This window comes from Micromesistius poutassou (assembly GCF_964030765.1).
Source record: "Micromesistius poutassou genome assembly, chromosome: 18".
Lineage (NCBI taxonomy): Eukaryota > Metazoa > Chordata > Actinopteri > Gadiformes > Gadidae > Micromesistius > Micromesistius poutassou.
In genome coordinates, this window is record NC_140288.1 from 9,976,133 (window position 1) to 10,003,121 (window position 26,989).

The 26,989-nt window shown below is 45.1% G+C and overlaps 1 protein-coding gene across 1 annotated transcript in view; it reads right to left on the reverse strand.

The window, feature by feature from the left end:
• Positions 1–1,290: 1,290 nt before the first annotated feature.
• The window catches only part of col7a1l (collagen type VII alpha 1-like), a gene marked incomplete at both ends in the record, with an annotated part of 78,490 nt that continues 52,791 nt past the window's right edge, over positions 1,291–26,989 (reverse strand). The window contains 33 exons of the mRNA XM_084483302.1: positions 1,291–1,301; positions 2,002–2,217; positions 3,108–3,179; positions 3,340–3,534; positions 4,516–4,564; positions 5,081–5,134; positions 5,530–5,607; positions 9,699–9,815; positions 10,349–10,411; positions 12,295–12,357; positions 12,550–12,603; positions 12,969–13,022; positions 13,160–13,240; positions 13,562–13,597; positions 13,719–13,790; positions 14,290–14,361; positions 14,937–14,993; positions 15,180–15,215; positions 15,344–15,379; positions 15,725–15,784; positions 15,869–15,904; positions 16,187–16,258; positions 17,119–17,244; positions 20,940–20,999; positions 21,351–21,377; positions 22,075–22,110; positions 22,276–22,563; positions 22,660–22,824; positions 25,060–25,113; positions 25,233–25,286; positions 25,429–25,473; positions 26,194–26,265; positions 26,802–26,846. Of these exons, the coding sequence (XP_084339428.1) occupies positions 1,291–1,301; positions 2,002–2,217; positions 3,108–3,179; positions 3,340–3,534; positions 4,516–4,564; positions 5,081–5,134; positions 5,530–5,607; positions 9,699–9,815; positions 10,349–10,411; positions 12,295–12,357; positions 12,550–12,603; positions 12,969–13,022; positions 13,160–13,240; positions 13,562–13,597; positions 13,719–13,790; positions 14,290–14,361; positions 14,937–14,993; positions 15,180–15,215; positions 15,344–15,379; positions 15,725–15,784; positions 15,869–15,904; positions 16,187–16,258; positions 17,119–17,244; positions 20,940–20,999; positions 21,351–21,377; positions 22,075–22,110; positions 22,276–22,563; positions 22,660–22,824; positions 25,060–25,113; positions 25,233–25,286; positions 25,429–25,473; positions 26,194–26,265; positions 26,802–26,846 (2,556 nt within the window). The remainder of the gene's footprint in view (positions 1,302–2,001; positions 2,218–3,107; positions 3,180–3,339; positions 3,535–4,515; positions 4,565–5,080; positions 5,135–5,529; positions 5,608–9,698; positions 9,816–10,348; positions 10,412–12,294; positions 12,358–12,549; positions 12,604–12,968; positions 13,023–13,159; positions 13,241–13,561; positions 13,598–13,718; positions 13,791–14,289; positions 14,362–14,936; positions 14,994–15,179; positions 15,216–15,343; positions 15,380–15,724; positions 15,785–15,868; positions 15,905–16,186; positions 16,259–17,118; positions 17,245–20,939; positions 21,000–21,350; positions 21,378–22,074; positions 22,111–22,275; positions 22,564–22,659; positions 22,825–25,059; positions 25,114–25,232; positions 25,287–25,428; positions 25,474–26,193; positions 26,266–26,801; positions 26,847–26,989) is intronic.

Consider the following 26,989-nt stretch of genomic DNA (forward strand, 5'->3'; position numbering starts at 1 on the left):
CCCCCCTGCTGGGCTCCCCGTCGGACCGTATTAAACAGACCTGATCCCCAGTGTTAAACAGACCTGATCCCCAGGGACCGTGTTAAACAGACCTGGTCCCCAGGGACCGTATTAAACAGACCTGATCCCCAGTGTTAAACAGACCTGGTCCCCAGGGCCCCTATTAAACAGACCTGGTCCCCAGTGTTAAACAGACCTGGTCCCCAGGGACCGTATAAAACAGACCTGGTCCCCAGGGACCATATAAAACAGACCTGGTCCCCAGGGGCCGTGTTATACAAACCTGATCCCCAGTGTTAAACAGACCTGGTCCCCAGGGGCCGTGTTAAACAAACCTGATCCCCAGTGTTAAACAGACCTGGTCCCAAAGGACCGTGTTAAAGACCTGGTCCCCAGGGACCATGTTAAAGACCTGGTTCCCAGTGTTAAACAGACCTGGTCCCCAGGGACCGTATAAAACAGACCTGGTCCCCAGGGACCGTATAAAACAGACCTGGTCCCCAGGGGCCGTGTTAAACAAACCTGATCCCCAGTGTTAAACAGACCTGGTCCCAAAGGACCGTGTTAAAGACCTGGTCCCCAGGGACCGTGTTAAAGACCTGGTCCCCAGTGTTAAACAGACCTGGTCCCCAGGGACCGTGTTAAACACAGACCACAGATCTCTATTAAACCGCACAAGACAAGAGGGTGAGCGGGGGGGTTACATATGCTATAGGGGGGTGGGAGGGTTGCGTGAGGAAGGGAGAGGGAGAGGGGAGCATGGAGAAGGAGGAGGGAGAGGGGAGGAGGTGATGGGGTCAGTGGTTCACAGCGTGGGCTGGTGGGAGTGATGGGTGGAGGAACGGAAAGACAAGACAGATTTGTACAGCAATCACAAGGTTGAAGAGGCCAACTGTGTTTGAAGTGCGTGCATCAATATTAACGACCAGGCAGGCTTTAGGGCAACTTGGTCAAGGACCCGGGAACCGGTTATTCCCGGATCCCAGTCCTCTTATGTCATCACTGCATAAAAGAAAATTAAATTGCGCAACTGAATAATTTTTTCTGAAGATTATAATAGGTGTATTTCTGCAGTGGCCAGTCTACAAGGTGTTGATTAAAAACCTTTTCATATCCTGGTTGCAGGTTACTAGTGCTGGCTGAGTTTGTGTTCGCCAATCACGCACTTGAACACTACCCGCTTCCAGCAACATTATTGGTTGAAACAATTATGAAGCGAGAGAAACCCGTTTACCCAGATTGGAGCTTCTCTACCCTCAGACTTCATGTTTGATGGCACTTGATGTCTTGTCACTTGATGTCTGTTTATCACAACGTTCAGTCACACATTCGATTACACAACTGTTACAATTTATTTGTTGGTAGTATTGCATCCAACGCAGTGAGTAGAAAAAAAGGTGAAGAAAAATATGAAACATCTCAGTGGTTACACTTTACAGTAAACATCATCCATATAAAAACATCCATGGCATTATCCTTATTATATACAGGAGCACAACATCAAAACAAATAGAACATCTACACCATTATGTGCAAAAAACGTAAAAAGAGTCTTGTTTGGCTTCAGCCCCAGTGTTCAGGATCTGAGGGAACAGTTCAAATATATATTTTAATATACACCTAGACATATAAGACAAGCCAATCTGTGTATAATACCATCTGTCCTTCAAAGCCATGTCCAAAGTGGTTCACTTGTGCCCACTATAGTGCACTATTTGAGTCACCATTTTGAAGCACTCTCCGGAATTTGATTGCATTACCCACAATGCACCATAAAATAAGTGTACAATAAGCATGCAGATTATTTATGCAAATGAGCTGTCACCGGTTCCATCTGACACGTTTTCGCTGGTTTACGTGACCATTCAACGTCAAGATTTTACTACTTGTTTCCTAAAAAGTGTACTATATACACGAGTATTCCCTATATAAGTAGTGTGGAAGATGGGAACACATTTAAAAACAACGACAACTGGGTGAATATGTAAAAACATTTCCCACCAAGAACATGCGACCTGATTGGTCCCGTACCTTCCTTCTCCTTCACGCACCACTTTTGGCACTCGCGTCTGGTGGGAAAGCGGTTCTGGTTGCCGGCGCAGCCCCCGTACACGAAGGGCCGGCAGTCCCCCGCCCCTGGGTGGAAGTACCAGAGGAGCACGTACTCCGAGCAGCCGCCCTCCACCATAGGCTCCAGGCAGCGGTCCGCTGCCAGACCTGGGACACACAGACACACGGACGGAAGGGGGGGGAGTGAAGCCAAACACACACAGCCGGCGCAGCGCCAAAAAGAACGCTCCCATTATTTCCGACGTACTAGCCCACACCGGCGGCGCCGCCCCACTAAACTTTACGCCGCTGTTCTATTCCCTAGCGTCGCCGTGTGTGGAAAAGCGCTTTTTTAAAGCTGTTTCGTACATCCCGGCTTGATACAAGGTCCTGTACATATGGAGATTGTTAATACAGTAGATGAATAATTCCACAATGCAAAGACAATGAGCAATGACAGTAAATAAACCGTAAACAAAGTGCCTGACAGGACATAAGTAACTATGAATTAATGTGACGATCATTGTAAGCACAAACAGAGTATCAGGGCCATATATGTAGTCATAAGACAACTCGTATAACGTAATGGTAGCCTATACCGACTATGTTTGTTGATCTGCTGCTTTCAAAACATAACCACAACAGTGCTGTAGCGCGACGCTTCCTATTGGTGCTAGGGGCGGCGTTAGACGCGTGGAAACTGTGCACCGAAGCGCTTCGCCGGCGGTGTGTGGCCGGCTTGAGGCTGTGGGGGGCTAAAGGGGGTCTAGCAATGGCGGATAATGAATGGACTCATCACTCTAGCTAACGGAATTCTTTATCCATTGTAAGTATACATCTATACGGTCTTACTTTCATTCATACATTCATTTATACATGTGGTTACGGTCTGTGTACACAAGCACAAATGGCTGCAACATGTGATTTCTCAATTTCTCTTTGCATATTCCTGGAACTGTGCTGGGAAAAAGAATAAGAAGGAGAGGAGAGGTCCAAGATGCTGAGGCGGTGACAGCACAGGACAGCGGGTTTCAGGACGACCTCCCCCCCCCACTCACCAGTAAACCTTTGTCCTAGTGTTCTCCTCTTCGTCCTAGGTGCCCCCTCAAACCCTCCTTCTCCAACAGAATCTAGAAACACAAAATAGAACCACACTGGAAGAAACTGTGTGTAACTTCAGCCATACCCAACCGGAGACCATTTCCCTACGTAATATTTTGTGTAATTGACTCAGGGTAAAGACATATCACAAATCAAATTGAAGATGAGTGACCTGCACTCATTCCCTACCAGTGCGGTTGAGGTTTGGGGGGATCGTGTCGTCTCTGGCGGGGGTTGGTCCCGGCCCGTGTTCCTGTCCTGCTGCGCCTCCTTCCTGCTGAGTGTCAGGTGCGCCCAGAGTGAGCGCTGCCTCCAGCGGGCGGGTGGATGGCCGAGCGTCGGCGTCTGGGTCGCTGGTCCGCACGATCAGCTGGAAGTCCATTCCTGTGGTGACGGTGATGGATGTGTGTGAGGACATGTGTTTGAGACATGGATGCAAAAATAAAGTGTTTGCACGTTTCTGAAAAGTTGCACAGGGAGGCAGGCAGGGAGGGAGACACGCGCACACACACACACACACACACACACACACACACACACACACACACACACACACGGTACATGGTATGAACTTTTCACCTTATTCTCTCATTATTTACACAAGGAACAAAGTATGAGCCAATCATATCCTAACACATCCCATCTCTCCCACTATAACCCACAGCGGGCTAGCCTCCGTCTACTAGCCCCGCCCACCACACCCCAAAGCTCCGCCTCCGGCCCTCGCCCCACCCCGCGCTCGCGTCCAGACGGTCTCAGGAGATCATTCTGACGCCAGGACGCCCGTCGCCCTCGATAGGCTCAGCCTCAGGAGGACGGACGGCTTCGTCCCGTCCTCCTGACCCTAAGAAGGGTTAGGGCCATGAGCGCTGAGGAGTCGTGGTGGAGGTGATGGTGGAGGTGGTGGGGAGGCAGTGCTGGGAACACTGGTCTGGTGTTTGTGAATGGCCTGGCTATGCTGGTCACCGTGGCGACTGTTCCGACAGAGGAACACGACAGATGGCCACACACACAGGCGGCGCGCCACCGGGAGCACTACGCTCGCTCACACACACACACACACACACACACACACACACACACACACACACACACACACACACACACACACACACAGCCATAAGTTCATGTACACACATGCAACAAACGCCCACACACATACGTGCACACAACACACAAACACACACACACAACCAGAGAGACACAAGTGCGCAATCACAGAGGCACAAACACGAGCAAACAACTATACACAATTATGGTGAAAAAAAGGAGCCAGAGGACAAATCCACACCCATTAGAATAGAAATGTACGCACCAGTGCCCACACACACACACACACACACACACACTCACACACACACTCACCACACTTCCCCACCACCTCTTTGATGACGAGATCCTTCACTTGCTCAGCCTGTTGGGAGCAGAAGACAAAAACATGACGTACGTGTGTGTGTGTGTGTGCGTGTGTGTGCGTGTGTGTGTGTGTGTGTGCGTGCGTGCAAGCATGTGTGTGTGTGTGTTGGACTGTAGTTTCCTGTTGTTTAACTGGATTAATCATCTGAATGAACCTTTAGTTGTTGTGTGTCTAACTGGTCATTGACTCTGTGGTTGGTACTGCGGTATCATCTGGAATATCAGGTGGGTTGTGGTGCTGCCATCTTGATTACTGCGTGTTTATTAGAAACTGTGAAACTGTTAGAAACTGAAAATGACACCAGAAAGACACTCCAATAAGAGATTAGTGTTAATGAAAGATATGGTTTTTCGGTTACAACCAAAGGATTTCCAATTGTGTGTGTCCGTGTGCGTGCGTTCTGCAAGTGCATGCATGTGCTATTGAGTGTGTGTGTGGCTGTGTGTGTGCATGTGTATCTGTGTGCATGAAAATGCATGTGCGTGTGTCCAATGTGGATTGATGAGCACTCACAGAGAGACCGGCCTCTCCCTTATCTCCCTTGACTCCCCCGTCTCCCGTCCCTCCCTACAGAGAGAAACACATAAAGTAAGACTCACCGGAAACTACAGTACAAACGATAAATAATACACATTGGTGACAGCTGATCTAGGAATATGAATGTAGACATCGTCTTAAATGGACAAGGCATCCACATTTTTGACAATGTGTGTTTGTGTTTATATTATTTTTGTGTTTGTGCATGTGTGTGTGTGTGTGCATATGTGTGTGCGTGTGTGTATAAATTTGTGTCTATGTTTGTATGCGCGCGGCGTGTGTATGCACGGATGTGTGTGTGTGTCTATGTTTGTGCATGTGTGAGCGTTTATAGTTTTGTGTGCATATGCGCATGTGTGTCTGTGTGCGTTTGTGTGTGTGTGCTTCTCTATGCGCATTTGTGTGTGTGTGTGTGTGTGTCTTACACTGTCCCCTCTGTCTCCAGGTATCCCAGGGGGTCCATGATCACACGGTTTGGCTCGTCCCCTCCGGCCCCTCCCCCCCTGTAGGGCAGCAGCAACACCTCAACTTAGAGCAGACTCTGCCTGTAACCCTCTTCATAATAATGATCATATTAATTATTACATTACAAGAGACAATAGTTAAAAGCGGATCAGAGTAAAAGTGCCTAAAAGGTGCTGTAGGTACTATATAATAATGGTAAATGGTCCTCATTTATATAGTGCTTTCATCCAAAGCGCTTTACAGTGTTGACTGACATTCACCCATTCACACACTGACGGCGGAGTCGACCACGCAGGGCAACAGCCAGCTCGTCAGGAGCAAGTAGGGTGAGGCATTTTGCTCAGGGACACCACAACACTCATCAAGGAGAAGCCGGGGATTGAACCACCAACCTTGTGGTTACCAGCCATCCCGCTCTACCTCCTGAGCTAATGCCTCCCCTATATAAGATTATTATTATAAGTTATAATCAGATATTAGTGAGTCCAATGTGCTGTGAGTATATCTATTTAGAGTTCACTGTTGCTCTCCTGTGATTGGTCGGGAGTCCATCTTGCCTGTCAATCAGAAGTGCATGAATGCAAGACATGTGGACGGCAGAGCGGCGTTGGAGGGAGGGGAGATGGAGGGACGGTTCTTTGGTTGCTTAGTTTCAAAATGTTGCTCTCTTCAGATCTTTTCTCCTCTCTCTCTCTTAAAAACTCTAATCTTCCTCCAGCACCTTCAAGGCCTGCTTCAAAGGAACTTTGGGAATTGTGTGGAAAACGTACACATAATTTTTTGCCGCTTTTGTCGCCTTTTCGGCCGATGATGTCCATCTCATATACTGTTTAAGTACATGCTTAAAAACGACTGACCTCACAGCAAGAAGACCAAATCAGACGAGATCTGTGGCCTTAAGTGAGCCTGACATGGCCTTCCATTGGTGGAGGCGGCCCGCATGTCACACACACTCGCCCCCTTCACACACTGTCCCCGTAATTACAAACACCCTTGGAAAGTCCTCATTAAACGTGGCCCCACTGCTTTGGCATCAAGAGTCTCATAATTGTTGCTGAAAGCCATGATATGAATGAGGCGTGGAGTGAGAGCTCCAGACGGAAATACCCCCCAGCCTCCGTCCAGCGCTCTGCTTAATTAGGGACGAGCATCCACAGCACTGCACAGGCACACACACACACACACACACAGGCATGCAAACACACACACACACAGGCTCACACACACACAGGCTCAGACACACACACACACACACACACACACACACACACGCCACGCCTCTCCCTCCCTCGACGAGACATGGCTAGACATGGCGATATTAATGTGATATAAATATAGATGATGATATATAATATTATATGATATATAAATATACCATATAAGGCAGACATATGCATTAACAGGAATGAGGAGTGTGTGTGGTTAATGGCTGGTCTAAGCAGCCTCACCTGGCCTGAGTCAGACTGATCAGACTCTGGGTGGGAAGGCTGCACGCCCGGCTGCATTGAGCCGTCAGTGCACCCAGGTTAAACCAGCTATCACCACACACGCAGGCACGCAGGCACGCACACACACACACACACACACACACTCACACTCACACACACACACACACACACACACACACTAAAGGAGAGCAATGACATGTCCTGCTTGAACACCTGCTCTGCAATAATCCAACTCTGCAATAAAATGGTTTATTCAACAGCTGCCCGACTTGGTGCTGGTGGAGCCCAGTGAGGCCGCCTAGGTGGCCGCCACACTAGCCCTTGACTAATCTGAATTGTTTGTAGCTTCTTTTGGATGACTTATTTGAGATGCCTATGTTTCAATTACCACTTTACGACTTTGCACTCAACGAACCACAGTCCTGATAAGAGTCCATAAAATGAATTGCAGCCTTTTCCATAATCTTGACTGTGCCATATCAAAATGACATCTAATGGTCACTCACTCACAGTGTTCACCTCTGACATCTTACGACGTCAATGGTGCTGAAACCAATTACGTGCGTCACATTCCGGTCCTTCATCGCAAAGCATGTTTTTCATTTCCTCAGACCCTGACACAGGGCATGTTATCAGCCTCATCAGCTTTCCAGATGGATCAGACACTGTAATTACGATTTGAACGTCTCGACAGGCAACCTCATGGTTACTTTGACAGCAGAAGTGTCACCACCGTGGGTTTACACGCAGCCGTTTGGAGAGAGTAGATCTGCCCTCTATGGAGAGTAGCTGATTGTTGTGGTTTTGTTGCAGCCAGCAGCAGATATGATGAACAACGACCAGCCGATACCTTCAGGCCATCAGAGGAACTACCTGCTGGTCCACATCTGGCTCACAAATACTTTTTTTTGAGTAACTTTCCCTTCGTGGCCGTCATGTCATCTCTCCTCTTTGTGTCTCCTGCTGTGGAAACCTTCAATCTCCTTCGTCTCCAGCCTCTTCACCCCATTTGTCTTCACTGTCCACATCAACCCCCTCCTCTCCTCTCCTCTCCACCCTATGAGGCTTTGACATCCCCTCCTTCAAAGAGAGCAGCCTGTGGGAGATCCTGTTGGCTGGAGCCAGTGGGTACATCATTACTGTGTGTTCACACGTAGAACGTAGAGACGCGTATCGGGCGAAATTTTTTGTCGCCGAAACCCGCGACAGTTTTCCCCAAAACGGGCGGGCGCGTTCACGTGGATTTGTCACGCGAATGAGCGACAGATTTCGCAGAAGTTGAAATATTTCAACTTTTTGAAACAGTAAATCAGCGTTCACTCCCTGTGGGTAACGTGGGTGAAGTAACGTAAAACAGCGTTCACTCCCTGGGTGACGTAACGTAACAGCCAATCAGCGTTCACTCCCTGGGTGACGTAACGTAACAGCCAATCAGCGTTCACTCCCTGGGTGAAGTAACGTAAAACATCCAATCACCGTTCAACTGGCTGGGCCAACCGTTCCTTGCACTCTGCAGTGAACCTCAGCTTGGAGGAGAAAGTGATTGTTGCCGTTTGCGACTCCCGGAGCTCTATGTATAATATTATATGATATTATATATATAATATATAAATATCTATATAATATAATATATACGATATATATAATATCATGGCACAAAGCGGTGTGCACCTCCGGATTATATTACTAACCCATAAACGACGGGCATTCCGACGTCTCTCCCTCTTCCACAACAGGTACAGACACACAATGGTGGTTATCTCAGCCATGGTTGATGAGAATGAATTGGCATGAAGGACCGTTGGCGGGCAAAACGCTCCGCGACAAAATTCACCCCGCGACACGTTTCAATGCACACATTATGCACAGCGACAGATTTCGCTGAGTCGCGCGGCAACATTCGCCTGTTCGCGCGAACAGGCGAAAATTGTGTCTTTTGGTGTGAACACACAGTTAGGCTTGACGTATCGCCAGCTAGGCCTCCAGAATCTCTCCAGAATACCAATGCATGGGAAAGGAGTGAAGATAGTCAAAGGGTCAAACCCTGTTTTGAATCATCAATCCCTCTGCCCTTTGCTTTGAGCAGGCCCAGCAGCTGGAGCAGTGACGAATCAGAGGGCAATGCCATTGATAGAATTACACCTGTTCTGAGTGGTTCTCTGCTGTAAATATTGTGAGCTCCACACCACACCTCACAACGGGAGGACACTTTCCCTCCCACGTGATGGGTTGTAGATAAGTCATCCAGAGTGGGAGATCCACAGGCTAGATAAGACATTTAACGACAAACCCCGGCCGGAGAACACACAAAGGGCTTTTATTGTGCTTTTCAAAAATTCTAAATGTTTGACATTTTATAAAGACACAAAAAACATATAAAGAAAATCCTTAGTGAAAAGTATATACAATAGGATGCTTGATTCTCAGGTTGCTGGATATATGAAGGCACACACTGCCTCCATCTCAACCTGGTTAAGACAACGCTTATATTCAATCTGGTATCATCAGTACCTCTAATCTTACTTTCAGAATTGTACGTTTGTTTTAGATTCACCAATGAGCAGATAGGTGGTTAGGCCAATAGGGGGCCTACGGGTGGACATTGGAGGATTTGAACCCTGAACCTTTGTTGTCGGGGAGAGACACACCGGGCCTCTGTCAGTGTGTGTGGTGCCTCTGACCTTAGCCCCTCTGTCTCCTCGTGATCCTGCAGCACCAGGCAGTCCCTGATCTCCATCTCTCCCTGGAGTCCCAGACGTTCCCTTGAACCCTGGGAAGCCCGGGAAGCCGCTGGCGCCCTACGGGCCAAGCACACCGGTGATGACACGATAGGAAGGACTTCTTCAAAACAGCAAGTTAGTATTTAAAGACCAAATTTGATTAGAGCTGTGATAAGATCAAGCCCCTCCCAGTTAGAAGCGGGAGTATGTCAGAATGGACAAACAATCTCAATAACATTATTAACAGTGTCCACTCTAACTGGCTGTGGAAATGTGTGTCCCAAACGGACGTAGCTCGGCGGGCTGGGTGGGGTGGACGGGTGGGGTGAATGGGAGGGGCCGTCACTTTTCATTTGCAGGAGTTGTTATAGGATTCTATTTTATTGATAACATTATTGAAATCACTATTGAATAGCATTGACGACAAATCTGTCCTGATTATTTTAAGCTACGAGCCAAACCATTACTAAAACAACACTATGATCACGCATAGAAAGTCGTGCCTGGAAATATTATGTGACGCAAACCAGAGAAGAAGATTAATATAATCCCTGATACAAACCTCATGGCCCAAGAGCAATACGTGTAAACAAATGTAAACATTTTATTACCTTAACGCCTTTCAGTCCAGCAGTGCCATCAATCCCATTGATGCCTCCATCGCCCTTATCACCCTGAGAGAGAACACGAAACAAAGAAATACCAATAAAAAGCATAACATAAAATTATATTGATAAATGAGTATTATATATACAATATTTATTTACTAATCCAACATGTGTCAGTGTGAGTACATGTGTGTGTGTGTGTGTGTGTGTGAGAGAGTGCATAGGCGTCGATTACGCTGGGGACGAGTACCCACCAGTTTTCGTCAAGATGCATTTTGTACCCACCACTTAAAAAGACAAAAAACTTGAGTTGAATTATTATGGATTATTACACGGCTTCTCAATGCTGTGGAATGCTCTGTTCACTTGCATGGGCCTTCCCGACTTCTGGTGGTGAATTATTTTTCGATAATTGACCGTGTCTAAGCATATAATGACCGCTGTCAAAGAAAGTGGCTCTGATTCACGTCTCTCGTATCACTCCGCATGTAGTCCGGTAAATTATCAACCCCAGCGTATTCGGTTGCTAAGCGACGTCAACATTTTTGACGGACTTAGGCCCCGTCCCAATACCTCCCCTAACCCTAGATTTTTGCCCTAACCCTAGATTTTGCGCGTTCTTGTGTAGGGGTAGGGTGTCCCATTACTGTAGGGAGCAAGGGGGAGTGCTATTTTGCCCTTATAATCAACCCTCAAAATGTAGTGAGGTCCGATACAGGCTTAAAACGAAGGAAGGAAGATTTATTGTTGAGGGCACTCCAAACCAAGTGGAAGTTTTAAGGGGGGAGAAATGGGACAGGGCCTATTTCTCTGCTGATCAACACTATGAATGCTGGTAACAATGAATTGTAAAAAGACACACCGTGTGAAGTTATTTTTTCGTTTTGGCAAGTAGCCGTGTAATAAGCAGGATAATGTATAGAACGTCGCCGGTCATTATCGAAAACAAGCCCCTTCAGGGCGAAGCAAGACCCCTCCGCTTTGCGTCGGTGTCCGGTTTGTCGTGTCTGGGCTTATTTTCCTGATAATGACCGGCGTTCTATACATTATCCATTACTTATTTTAGTATGAGCTGCCAGCCTGGCTTGGAAAATGATGAATGAGGTATTAATACCAACACTCTTTGGCTGGGATGCAATGATGAGGCATTAGACAATCAAGTCATTTTAGCCTGAATACATAGGTAAAAAGCACCAGAGCAGGTTGCTAGTACCAGCAACCAGCATCAGAGCGATAACATGTTGAACTAAATGGATGTGGTAGGCCACTGCCACATTAATAAAGGTAAGACGCAATATGTATTGCTTAAGATTTGCTTGTGCTGTGGCGAGGTCTTTTGTGTTTTTTGCTCAAGTGGTCAGCTGTTTATCCACGGTTTGCGTTCGTACAGTGTTGGGTATAGTGGAGATGACGATAGTGGAGTAATTAGTGGAATAATTGTGGTGGGGAGTGCATGAGTTTTGGTCAGAATGCCTGATGTAGATTGGATGGATGTGTGTTGTGAATTGAGAACAGCCAGCTCATGATGTGATACAGCGTTCAGCAGTGCAATAAATATTTTTTGCTTTTTCAATCTTGACATTTGTAGTGCTGTATGTAGCCACACGTTTGCCCCTTCACACCTTAAACACAGTTAATTTCCTTTCCTAGCTCCTCTTTGTTTGCGTTGGTATTTCATTAATACACAGGATCAGATGTTATAATCTCTTGTGCCAAAATCCAAGGAAATCACATATTCAGAAGCCCCTGAGTAGCTTAGTCATGTCATGTCATATTGTCTCTGTCCCCCATGTGAGAGTGTGCCTACGTGTGTGTTTGAGTGTGTGCGTACGTCTTTGTGAGTGTACCTACATGTCTCTGTGTGTGTGTGTGTGTGTGTGTGTGTGTGTGAGTGTATGCGACTGTGCCTACAAGTGTGTGTGCGTGCGTGAGTGCATGTGTGTGTGTACCTTGCGCCCTGTGATACCGTTGAGTCCGGGCATTCCCGGGTTGCCGGGGGATCCCATTTCACCCTTTCACATGAGAAATGTCCACATAAACAGCGAGTCAGACCAACACAGACCCTGGACAGTGACACCCAACTCTCCCAACTCCCCCAACACCCCAACTCCAGTTAATTTCAAATCCGTTTGAAGCAGTCCTCTCTTAACTATGCAGTTAGCCCAGTGTGTGGGCTCCCCTGAAGATAATCCAGAAGAACCTACCATTCCCCCGGTCAGCCCTTGACTGCCCATACGGCCCAGTATCCCACGTAGACCCTGGAAGAAACCGCAGAAGGAACCAGGTGAGAAACCTCATGGTCTCATAGGACGCTGCAGACAGAAGTCTCAGCTGATATACCGAGTCAATCTGTCATTCCCCATTCAATTGTACATTACTTCCAATCTAGGATCGATAATGATACAGAACATTGGATCTATGCACATCCCACCCTTCAATGAACCGCTGTGAACAGAACATCTGAATATCAAGTCAACAAATCTGAAAAGTTACAAAAGGAAACATATTACAAGGTGAAACAATGGACCAGTGTCCAGTTCATCAGATAACTGTGTATAGTAGATTTGTATGATAAGGTACAGTTAAATACAGAGTATTATAGTAGCTCAGTCCCAGCCCTCACCTTCTCTCCCCTCTGGCCCGCATCTCCAGATGGGCCTTGTTCTCCTGCTTCTCCCTGTCCAAAAGAAGAACGCCCACGTTGGAAACCAGAAACATGACCACACCTTTCTCAGACCCCTCTAAAGACCCCTAAACAGAGGTGAGGATCTCTGAGTCGTACTATTGTGGGTGAAGCCCACCGGCCGGCCCTACCTGGTCTCCTCTCTTGCCCTGCAGGCCGATCTCCCCCTTGTCCCCCTTCGTTCCATCCAGACCATGATCCCCGTTACGGCCCTCCAATCAGAGAGCAGCACTCAGTACACACCATGGTAAAACAGCAACATGTGTGTGATGGTGGATGTGTGTGTGTGTGTCAGGACAGGTAAATTGTGTGTGGTGTGATAAGCCCTTGATGGCAGTTACAGTCTCAAAGGGATTCACAGGTTGCGTTATATAACAACCACTAACATTAAGCTCTCTAAAACTCCCTTAGTGATCAGGGAGGAAACATTGAGATGGAGCAGAAGAACAGAGAAAGAGTTCTTATGGGCAGTCATGGTAGCTGTGTGTGTCTGTGTGTATGTGTGCATGTGTGTGTTTGTACGTGCGCTCCACCTTTTCCCCATTGATCCCGGGCTCTCCAGGATCCCCCTGAAAGATAACCAACAATATAACATATAATTCATACAATAAATATACCAATCTAAAGACATGATGCAATGAGGGCTTTCCAGAAGCTCTAGTCCACAGCGGGACTTTGTTAACTTCTGACCTTCTGGCCCACAGGCCCCCTGGCCCCGAACGGCCCCACCGCCCCCTTGGCGCCGGCGTCTCCCTTCAGCCCCTGCAGACCAGGTGAACACCATCTTCCATATTCAAACCAGGTACAATACACACATGGTACAATACACATAAGGTAACGTACAGAGTCTGCTCCTATGAATGCAGCATGAGCAGGACCCATTTCCAAGGCTCTTGAACTGAAATTGTTTTTTTGATGAAACCTGCACGTGAAATTGTCAACAACTTACAATCAAAAAGCTTGCTTTGCTGAAAGAGAATATATAAATAAAAACATTAATTCATTTAAATGTTACATTTTTCTATTTCTCCTTTATTTATTGAGGAAGGCTCATTGAGGTTCAGCACCTCTGCTAGAGAGACCAGATAGCGGCACAAACACAACGACACCAGACACATACAGACCAACAACACGCACACAAATGAAGAAATAGACCATGATTAGGATCATAAAAGAAGCAGGATTCAAAGAACGAAGAACCAAACGAACGGCTCAATCCCTGAATGGAGAGCAGATCGTGAATGTCTCCGGGCTTCAGTACCTTGACTCCCGGGGGGCCGTCTTCTCCCTTCTCTCCTTTGTCTCCGTCAAACCCGGGCATTCCTCTCGTTCCCTAAACCAAACCAAGGGTTTCTGTTACAGAAGCGCTGGTCGCTCATTGGTCACTGAGAAGTAGTCCTGGTTCAGAAGGAGACGCTCAGCTGAGAGACTGCAGCGTCGTACACCATCTCCCCCAGGTAATGACCCGTGACCAAACCTGCAAGCATTGGACATTTTGACCAATCGTTGCTTGGTGTGTGTGTGTGTGTGTGTGTGTGTGTGTGTGTGTGTGTGTGTGTGTGGTGTATGTGTTTGCGTGTGTATGTGTGTGTATATGTGTGTACTAATAAAAAGTTTTGCAACAGGTGGCTTGCACAGACCTCCACATTTAGAACCCAAAATGTTTGCCTTCTTCTGCAACGTCTCGCTAAAAACAGACCTGGCTTTTAAAGAAAGATGTGTTGAGCCTGAGAGTAAACAGGTGCCGGTACACTGATCACTCTGCATACAGGCCATACACAACACTCCCTCCCCCAGCCAGAGGCCTCGTATTCAGCTCAGTGCAGCCCTCGCAGGAGCCCAGAACGGGGGGGTTGAGCCCAGTGATTCATGTCCATTTACACCGGTGTTATCATAGGTGGACCTTACCCACTCTCCCTTGGTCCCCTTGTATCCACGCGGCCCCACAATTTGAAGAGGACTCCCCTGTGAAGAGATAAGATCATCTAAGCCACATGTTTGGCCTTGATCAGCTCATCAGATCTTGACATACATTAGCATTAGAAGATTAGCTGGTACCAGGTACAGCAGCTAGAAGGTCAGATAGGATCACAGGGAAATTTGTGAAATTCAGTGTTTTTGTATCCAGAATATGATTAATAATTCTCCTACTCTCTCTCCTCTGATGCCAGCTAGTCCGCGGTCGCCCTAAGGAAAATAAAAGATCAAAAGTGAATTGTTCTGGTGACGCAATGTTATGAATATTACCGTATTCTCTGTGATGAACCACATGCAAATGTAATCAAGAAATTAATGAATTCAGAACACAGGCGTACCTTTTCCCCTTTACCGCCATGCAAGCCCTTTGCACCCTGGAAACACCAAACAAATCAACACTTTCTTCTGCAGCCAATCACATCATGGAACAGGCTCATTATAACAGCTCAGGCACTATGACCAATACTTGTGGACAGAGTATACTTCTTGGTATACTCACAAAGTGTCCAGGAGAACCTTTACTTCCTGGGATGCCCCGTTCTCCCTGTGTGGTAGAGATAATTTAACGGTCAGGCGTCGTGGACCACACACACTAGGCCTGGGCTAACGCATCTTATGTCTGATGTCATTCAATTAATCACTTAATTTAATGATGGAATTGAGTATCAGTATGTAGTAACAGTATGAAGCAATGGACATGAAGAACAAGTCCAACTCACTCTTTTTCCGGAGAGGCCGGCGGTTCCTCTGGCCCCCGGCTCCCCAGGGAGGCTGTCGCCCTGAGGGGACAACACACACGTCAGCGATGGAGGGATGGATGCCATCCAATCGATGGTTGAAATTATCAAATATTGTGCAGTTACCTTCTCTCCTTTCCCACCAGGAACACCAGCAGAGCCCTTTGTGGCAGATAAACGTATTTTTAAGGCATTTGATCACCATTGATCATCAGTTAATTAAGGGTGTTTACTGATTGTAGTTAATGATGAAGGATGGCTGTGAGTTGTCTGCCAAATCAAATGTCCTAGGATGTAGTTTGGTATTTGGAGTCTACTTTATTATGTAATTTCTCAATTCATTTCCTTCATTGCATTCATGCATTCCACCAAATATCAACACACACTAAGTGTAGCCATAGAATCATGATGGTAGGGTGAAGATGAGGGTCTCCTTCCTCCTACCTGCAGCCCGGGGGGGCCCTTCACTCCGGGGGTCCCTGGGGAGCCGTTCTTCCCTCTCCTCCCCCGGTCTCCCTACACACACACACACACACACACACAGACAGACACACAAATTATATTTTTGGAATAATACTTCAAAGTAAAGGTATTACATTCACGATTAACAAGGATTCAAAAGGTGAATTTTTTTTGATTGTCTTTTAAGACCAGGATAAAGAAGCATTCAAACTAAAGCAGTTCATTTCACTTCATCCCAGAACTCCTGCTTTGACATTGATGGATTATCCCAGAATATCATTTTAGACGTCATTACTGGGCTTGTACTAAGTTTGTATTGTGTGTCTATTTAAGGAGGTGCTGGAGGGGGAGGTGTTATTTTAGGTTTTCCTCTTTCCTCGCCTGTTTTAAAATCACATACCACAATGTGATTGATTATCTGTAGCTCAAGGATTTCGTGGATGTATTTTGTGATTGCTGCGGCCAAAAAAGCTTGAATTTGCGACATCTTTTAAAAACAATTGCGATGATTTGTGCATGTTTTTTCTCGCTCGGTTAGTGGGTGAAAATTGCAGAAGTCATTGCGACCGGTATAAAATAACACATTCAATCAAAAACAATATTCTTTGCAGACACATTTACTGGTCTACCAGATACATTTGAGATGGTTGCATATTGTTAGCGTAAAAAGGATATTCTTTACTAAACAGACATGGTGTTTCTTGTCGGAAAGTGTGACAATTGGTGTCATTTGTGGGAAAATGTGCCGATTAGAAATGTGTGGCGATGTTGGGGTGAATCGACATTCATTCATTAATTCAAGGTTGCGCTGCTTTCCCAGTGATTGGTTGGAGAAGTTGTGGGAATTTTTCAGATGTTCAAATATTGCAAATGTCAAACTCCTGGAGGGAGCCTGGGACCCCCAGCTGGCTCACCTCTCTCCCCGCCTCTCCGGGGTCCCCGGCGTGGCCCCTGGAGCCCGGGGAGCCCTGCAGGCCGGGGTTGCCACGGATACCCTGGATACCTTGAGCACCGGGTGGTCCCGGGTCCCCTGGTTCACCCTGCAGGGAGAGGAAGGATGGGAGAGAGAGAGAGAGGGTGAAAAAGAGGGTTGGGGGAGGGAGAGTGGGTGAAAGAGTGTGAGAGAGAGTGAGCGGTTGAGGGGGATAGAGGGCAAGAGAGTGAGAGAGCGAGAGGAGATTGATAGAGAGGGTGAGAGAGAAGAGAGAGAGAGGGTGACAGAGAAGAGAGAGGGTGAGATGTACAGGGTGGGAAAGGGAGGGAGAGAGACAGAGAGGGTGAGACAAAGTTATTATTAGGGGTCCTACGGAATCCGTAGGAAACCTATTGTATTCGTTAGTATTATTATTTTTATCCTGACTTTTTGGCTCCAAAAGTTATAAAAATTGGCAGGCTTGTAGAACTCGTAAAGTTAGTAAAGGAATCAAAAGATGGGCCAGAATAACACATAGGTGGCGCTATAACAAGGCCTTGAAGTTCAGGACTTCAACAGGCTGCCATTACCACTAGGAAGGTGCAATTTGTATGAAACTTGGTATACATTTGTCATGATGAACATCTTTCCCATTGCAACCCATATGGTCAGACCATTGGGATATAGTGCAGTGACCACAACTTGACCAAACACTCACACATTAACTCCTTTGGTGCTGAAAGTGGGAAAAGCTCCAAACTTGGCACACATGTACCAGGTCACTGTGGGACTATAGGGTGATCAAATAATAGCAATAAGGCAAAAGATGGCAGAGATATATATTTTAATGTGAAATACATGCACATGTATACAGCTCTACAACATGTTTAAACAGCTCCAACATTGCATCCAAAAGACCTAGGCCCAGCTGTTGAATGTGGCTATTAAGAGGAGATTCCATAGTATACCCATGCCAAATTTGAAGACTATATCTGAAAAAACAACCAAAAAACATTAGTTTGAAGTTCTCCCTTCTGAACCATGGCCTCTCTACAATGCAGGCTGGGCCTTAAAGGGGTACACACGTTATTTCGCAAACATCCGTTTGACAGTGGATTTTGACACCGTAGGCTTTAGTAACATGATTGTTTTGATATGTTAACTGCCGGAAAACCAGTTTTTAAGGCATACCAATGCATATTAACATACCAACCAAGCTCACCATACCTCCACATAGGAAAGACTTATATTTCTCAAAATATACTCCAACCTGCCCTTGGCAGTCTATGGTCATACTGTCGGTCATACTGTCATACTGTCATATTGTCGTTCATACAGTCATACGGTCATACTGTCATACTTTCGTTCATACAGTTATACGGTCATACTGTCATTCATACAGTCATACGGTCATACTGTCAGTTATACAATCATACTGTCTGTCATACAGTCATACTGTCTGTCATACTGTCGGTCGTCATACTGTCATACTGTTGGTCATACTGTCATACTGTCGGTCATACGGTCATGTGAGAATGTGAAAATCCCTTCTCACTGTCTCTCCCCTCACATCATATTTAATGTGGTATTTGGACTTCCGGAGCACTAGGGGGCAGAAGGTTAACCCCGCCTTGGCCAGGGAAGTTCCCCTTATTATTGGTATGGCCCAATCAGTCCACCTGGGACTTATTGGCTTATATAAGGGGAGTCTCATTTTGTGGTAGAGGGGGAAGGTGCTGGCTTGACAAGAGGCCAGTACTAGAGCACATGGTATATGTGGTGGCTAGGCTGATGGCTAGGCTGATGGCTAGGCTGATGGCTAGGCTGGTGGCTGTTATACCGTAGGACCCCGTTATTGTTGCTGGCAACTATATTTAGGGGTCCTACGGAATCCGTAGGAAACCTATTGTATTCGTTAGTATTATTATTATTTTTATTCTGACTTTTTGGCTCCAAAAGTTATAAAAATTGGCAGGCTTATAGAACTCGTAAAGTTAGTAAAGGAATCAAAAGATGGGCCAGAATAACACATAGGTGGCGCTATAACAAGGCCTTGAAGTTCAGGACTTCAACAGGCTGCCATTACCACTAGGAAGGTACAATTTGTATGAAACTTGGTATACATGCACCATTTCTCATGATGAACAACTTTCACATTGCAACCCATATGGTCAGGCCATTGGGATATAGTGCAGTGACCACAACTTGACCAAACACTCACACATTAACTCCTTTGGTGCTGAAAGTGGGAAAAGCTCCAAACTTGGCACACATGTACCAGGTCACTGTGGGACTATGGGGTGATCAAATAATAGCAATAAGCCAAAAGACGGCAGAGATATGTCTTTTAAAGTGAAATACATGCATATGTATACAGCTCTACAACACATTTAAACATCTCCAACATTGCATCCAAAACACCTAGGCCCAGCTGTTGAATGTGGCTATTAAGAGGAGATTCCATAGTATACCCATGCCAAATTTGAAGACATTATCTGAAAAAACAATCAAATAACATTAGTTTGAAGTTCTCCCTTCTGATCCATGGCCTCACTACAATGCAGGATGGGCCTTAAAGGGGTACACACGTTATTTCGCAAACATCCGTTTGACAGTGGATTTTGACACCGTAGGCTTTAGTAACATGATTGTTTTGATATGTTAACTGCCGGAAAACCAGTTTTTAAGGCATACCAATGCATATTAACATACCAACCAAGCTCACCATACCTCCACATAGGAAAGACTTATATTTCTCAAAATATACTCCAACCTGCCCTTGGCAGTCTATGGTCATACTGTCGGTCATACTGTCATACTGTCATATTGTCGTTCATACAGTCATACGGTCATACTGTCATACTTTCGTTCATACAGTCATACGGTCATACTGTCATTCATACAGTCATACGGTCATACTGTCTGTCATACAGTCATACTGTCTGTCATACTGTCGGTCATAGTCATACTGTCATACTGTCGGTCATGTGAGAATGTGAAAATCCCTTCTCACTGTCTCTCCCCTCACATCATATTTAATGTGGTATTTGGACTTCCGGAGCACTAGGGGGCAGAAGGTTAACCCCGCCTTGGCCAGGGAAGTTCCCCTTATTATTGGTATGGCCCAATCAGTCCACCTGGGACTTATTGGCTCATATAAGGGGAGTCTCATTTTGTGGTAGAGGGGGAAGGTGCTGGCTTGACAAGAGGCCAGTACTAGAGCACATGGTATATGTGGCGGCTAGGCTGATGGCTAGGCTGATGGCTAGGCTGATGGCTAGGCTGATGGCTAGGCTGATGGCTAGGCTGATGGCTAGGCTGATGGCTGTTATACCGTAGGGCCCCGTTATTGTTGCTGGCAACTATATTTATTATTATTACTATTATAGTTGTTTTTTCGTCAGGTGCATTTGTTAATTTCAAATAATGACTTCCAAATAAAGTCCTTCGGTTAATCATCAAACCATATGTCACAGTACACAATTTTTAATGAGTAGGTAAGTCATTGAGGCAATTAATTATTTCCAGAATATTTTTTTTTTAATGAGAAACAAAGTCAATTAAAGCAAGCATAGAAATGGGCGAGTTTGGGAATAATTGGCTTCAACAAGAACCCATTATATCATCCACTGACCTTCCTCTGTCTACAGACAAAGCAAATCACAAATATGTAATGTAGTGTATATGTACAGATAGGATCTGTAGTGATGTAGATGCAGGACATAGAAAGGATCTGAGATGCTTTCTATGTACCAGATAAAGTAGGAAGGCCTTTTGTAGTCTACTGTGTCCTGTTGGATGATTTCTAAACAGGTCTGTTACCTTGTGTCCTGGAGGTCCAGCCTGGCCCACAGGCCCTCTGTAACCGATACCGGGCTCACCCTAAACACACACACACATATTATGAGCACACAAAAATAAGAGCACACACGCACACAGACAGGCACTCACGCATGCACACATACACAAACATGCACACGCACGTGTACACAGATGAGCACAAACACACACACACACACACACACACACACACACACACACACACACACACACACACACACACACACACACAGTGTACACCTTGCAGGCTGGTTGGATTCCCAGCGGGGCCCATGCTATGAACACCTGCACTCTGCTGGATTAAAGGCCCACATTCTGATGATCTATTTATTAGCACCGTGGCGCCAAGGGAACGGCAAGAAGAAAACGTGTGGAGAACACACCAGCGTTTACCTTTTGTCCCGGCTCGCCAACCTCTCCCTGGGGAAAGAGATAAAGAGAGGAGATCTGTCAGACCTTTACATAATAACCCTCCACACGACACCACTAGTACCAACGCTGCTGGGGAGAAGAAAGGGAGAACTAAACTAAATGACGACGAAGCAGAAAGTCTTGTGTTGCATTGATGTGGAGGAGGTGCCAAACTGAATAATTAACAGGCCTGTTAACATGGGAGCAAACGCAGAAAGGGGATGGAAATTGGCAGCGAAAAAATGGCACCTAAAATCCGTGACGGGATAGAGGTCAGGCACACACACACACACACACACGGGTGCTTACGTCATATATTGACGCAGTTGGGTTCGGGTGAGTAGTGATTGTCTGGGCTTTGGTGTGTGGGGGGCTGTGATACATGGCTGGACATAGATGAGGTGCAGTTTAGCACTTGTATGACACACAAACAGCGCTACAATGTCACATTTAGCCCTGTGATTGACTCCTAAGTTTGGACATTTCAAGAGGAAATTACCCAATGTGTCTATTTTATTTCATGCCTTTTTCTTTTTGGAAATTGCATCATCACCTTTGCCCCGTGATTAAGACTGCTACGTTTGGAAATTTCAAAAGGAAATGGCCCATTGTTTCGGTGGTGCGGTCCAATACAAGCTTTGTGTTATTACTTCATTTTTTAAATTTTATTTCATGAAATTTTTCTCTTGTGAAATGTCATCATCACCTTTGTTCCGAGCTTCCCGTCCTCGCCGGGGGCTCCCTGTTGTGGGCGAAGGAAGACAAAGAGTCAAATGAAAAGGAGCTTTGAAGCTCTGATGACAGAGTAATCCCCGTAGACAACCACCACAGACCCCTAATTGCCAATCAGTTTGCAATTACATGGAATTGCGTTACATGTTGGTGTCGCGTCGACGTTCACTCTCACCTTCAGGAAGAAATACTGTGGAGGAACGGGCTGGGGCTCTCCCGTCTCCTCGTCATACAGCCCTGCTCTCTCCCTCTCCATCTCCGCCCGCTGTCTCTCCCATTCCTCCCTCTCCCTCTGCAGGTCTCTCTCCCCCACATCCTCCTCCATCTCCCCCCTCTCCCGCTCTCCCATCTCAGCCTCCCTCGCCCTCTCCTTCTCCAGCTCCAGCCGTTCCCTCTCCATTTCCAGCCTCTCCCTCTCTCTGTCCGCCTCCAGCTCATCGTCCTCCCTCTCTCCGTCCACGCCCTCCTCCTCCTCCCCCCCCGGGCCCCACCCGTAGTCCCCGCTGCCCCCAATGGGGTCATAGTCTGGGTCGGGGACACCCGTATCCGTGGAGCCCACCACCACCGGCGCCGCCTCAAACTCTTCCTCTGCCAAGTCCCACTCCTCCTCTTCCAGGGCACTCCCTGTGGCCGCTCGGCCCGTCCCCCCGTCATCTGCCCCTCGTTTCCTGCGACTTCCCCTCCTTGAGGTGGTCGGAGGATCTTGGTCTGGTTGTTGCATTTTCTGTGGGTAAGATTTAATAAAATGGAAAACGATGTCTTGATAAAGCAGCGCCAACATGGATTTGACCCTTCATCATGTCATAAGAGTCATGTCAATATCAACAGTCAATTTTCTGTTTGAATGATAGCAACAAATAATGAATTAACAATCAATAAAAATTTATTGGATAATGTTTGAAAATATGGGTGAAAAGGGATTGTTTGTGGGAATCTTGAATTTTCTGCAATATTCCTCTGTATCATTAAAAGTATGTACTTTAGGATGGGCTTATAGGATGGAGCTTGATACATTAAAGGTCCCCTATTAAACCACCGGTGTGAGTGTGAGTAGCCATTACCAGCCGTTTCAAAATCTTCCCTTTCCTCTGCCTTAGTGACATCACAAGTGGGAGTGTCCACCTAGATGTATGCTGGATGGATCAATCTACCAGCCTACCCAGTGGACTGTCGCAAATGCTGCTTATCTATACATTATAGATCTACAGTAGGAGGACACTCCCACTTGTGATCACTAAGGCAAAAGAAAAGGCAGATTTTCAAGCGGATTGTAACGGCTGAACACACTCACACCTGGTGGTATAATAGGGGCCCTTTAATAAAGCTCTCAACTTCCTGAATCAATTTCTTCTAGTATGATATTAATTATATTTGAATATATTTACATTATATTGATGATCATGGAGTTAAACCCCAAATGATTTATATGTTAGGCACACTTACCATCAATGTATGCAAGGGCTCACTTTTCTTTATACTGAGTGGTTATTTCCGATTATTCTGTATTAATTTAATATTTGCGTATTCATATTTGTGTTAGTACTGCATCAAACTTGCTCTTACAATAAGCGCAATACAGGCTAATATTGATGATGTTAAAATGAAAGACGCATAGACTTATTGGAACGATTATTAAAACATTTTTTACTTGAATGTATGCACACATGCACAGAGGTTATTCAGAATAAAAAGTGATAAAAATTTCACCAGTGAAAAGATTTTTGGGATATGGCTACAATATTTTTTTGAACAGTGTTACTATATATGCTGATGATATGAGATAAAACATGGTAAAGAAAGAAACCAAAAACACAAAAAAAACAACATACATTCTTCTCTCCAATTTCAATAAATACAACTCGTCAGCTTAATACAAAGTTATAAATGCACTGAAATTGTCATAAGATCGTTTAAGAGAGTAAGAGATTCTCAATTTAGCTAATCCTGATTTGCAACGACGAGAGATCGCTGCTGGTTTAATAAATAAATAGTGTGGAGTTGAGTAGAGAACGGAGCAAAGCAAAGTGTGTTCTTCCATCATTTTAACATGAACGTCGATAGTCTAGACAGGAATAAACAATTAACTTGCATTTACAGTGTTCCTTTTTAAAATATTCGTCTGTGGTAAAAAACAAAAACAAAACAAAAATGTAACACAAGCCATAAGTCTTGTGGACGGCATGGCTTTGGGCACGTGACATCATCACTCCGCTTGGTGAAATGTTGGGCCGCGTTCGGGGAAGTTGCTCCTCACAAGCGATTTACGTCACAGTTTATACGCGCCTCCCCCAGTTGTGTGCGCTTATGATTTCTTACAACTCTACCGTTACATTCTCTCTCAGGATTTAGAGAGGTCCTGTTTAAAAAAAAAAGAAAAAAAAAAAAGAGAATAATTAAAAAGAATAAATCTGCGTGTGGCCTTTAAAGGTTTTTAGTTGTTTCCCATTCAAGCGACCACACAACACATCATGCTGAATGCATGCTGCGACAAAAAATAATCAGGGCAAACAAATGGCCAAAATGTAATCGAGTCATGCTCTGATTTGATTTATATTCATGTAGTTTGTTTGTTTTCGATGTTGAAGTTGGCGGTTTGATTGGAGTTAATTCACAAGGACTTGCATAAGCCTCAAACAGGTTATTTTTGCACTGGTGACATCTTTATGTTAAACAGGTGAAAGGTTATATGAGTTGTGATAGCAAGCACTTATATCTATAGCTATTTGGGCCAATAGTAGATATGCTATCTACATGCAAAACCATTATATGATTTTGTTTATTGACCGATTTTGGAGACTTGACAAACTAAATCAGATTAGGTGGCAATTAATGAGAAAGCACTTGGCCATCACATTCATGCATCTGGTTTTCAGCGCAAATGAAAGAGGTTGCATTCCAAAGCATGCGAGAAACACACACAGCATCGTGGCTACAGCCTACACACAGCACTGAGGCGTACCTGTTCTGCTGCTTCTGTTGTGATCAGAGGATTGATTGTTGATACATCCTCCTCCTAATAAGGAAAAAATATATTTTATTGCGAAATTATGAATTGTACTTAGTTGGACAGTATGTACAATTTCAAAGAACAGTACAAAATAAATGAAATAAAATAAAGTTTCAAACATTTACCTCTTCTTTAAAACCCGTTATTTGAAATTTTGGCTCTGCTGTTGGCCACTCAATCTGAAAATATATTTTTATATATATTCATATATATAATTTGTATAATTAGAAAAAAAAGAATATACAATAAACAAGCAGAATGGTCTGATATCTGCATTGACCTTAAAACATATCTGAAAGTGATAATGTAAATGCAGCATACCTTTTCTCCCTCAGAGAGGGAGAAGCCCTCTGTGATAGACTCTTCCTGTCATGGGAAGAGAAACAAAACCTATAGTACATCCTACATACGCCTACAATACACCTACTATCCTCACTGTGTGTGGAACAAGGTCCCATGTTCTTGTATTAGTGGTTGTTCATGGAAAACTAATTTATTCCCAAAAATTAATGAGGGTCTTCCAGTGGGCGTGGTATTAATCAACCTGATGCAAGACCACCATTCTGTCCTGTTATGAGGGATATTTAATTCCCTTGTGACGCTTGGGTGTTCGGCTTCAAACGGCTTCAATTAGAAGATTCGAAGAAGTCCAGCTGGGCAATATTGCCTATAAATCCCAAACAGTGTGTGTTTACCAGCTGAAAATGTAGATGTATGTATCAATGTCTCAAAAATATATAGATGTTTACAAAATGGGTCACACTTTGCATTACAGTGTCCTTGTTATAATGTAATTACACATGTAATAAGCAATATCACACAATGTATAAGCATGTTATTAGTATGCAATAACGTTATAGAAAAGCCTAACCCATACCCTATTCCTATCCTTTACCCCACCATTAACCCCACTGTGGAGTTGCATGCTCTTCCATAACGTTATTACATATAAAGTACATGCCAGTACCTGTGTAATTACATTGTGATGGGAAACTCATGTAAAGTGTATTCCAAAAATGTTATAGTTGAAAAGACTTAAGTATTAATTAAATAGACAAGCCGTCTTGTAAAATCGAAACGGCTTACCTCATACTCATAACCGTACTCTTCACCATTATAGTACTCCTCCTCCTCCTCTTCCTCCACTTGCTCACTAGCCTAGAGAGAAAATACACGTCATTGCTTTGCTGATGATGAGGGTTGGTAACACACACATCATTTATCTACAAACACATCATGACAGCGTTCATCACTGAACGTCAATACTCAATGGCATAAGTTAGCACATAGCACAAAGCCGGACAAGATGACAAAAGCAACATAAACATGGCATTGCTAACATTTTTTTGACACATCAATAAGCGTAGGAATGTTAGTGCATGCTTGTTTTATATAACTCCCAGCCTCGCTACACAGATTGTTTTATTTTCCACACATTTCAAACGTAGGTGTTATTACAATGTCCAAATTCCACAGACCTTTCAAACTAAAGAGAAGTTATTAGACAGTTAAAGTCATGCGGTACGCAGTGTTAATGTGTGTTTAGTCTGGCCAGCGTGAGGAGACTTCATTAGTGGGTCTGGAGCTCTCAGATGCCCTGAGGTGAAACAGGAGTTAATTGGAGTTAATGTTTGGTTGGTGGTTGGATTCATTTATTTATTGTTGTTTTTGAACCCAGCTTCAAGGGCATTTACCAGGCGGTGTCTCTGCCTCTTATGTCGTCCTTTGTTCCCTCTGCCCTGTTCCACGGGTTCACAGTCAGAAAGAAAACAACAGTTGTGTTTTTTTTAAATAAGATACGATGCGAGGAGTTCACATGGAGTGGATTCCACAGTTGGGGGGAAGAAAGTAAGTGGAGAACACAGCTTATTTCATGTTAGGT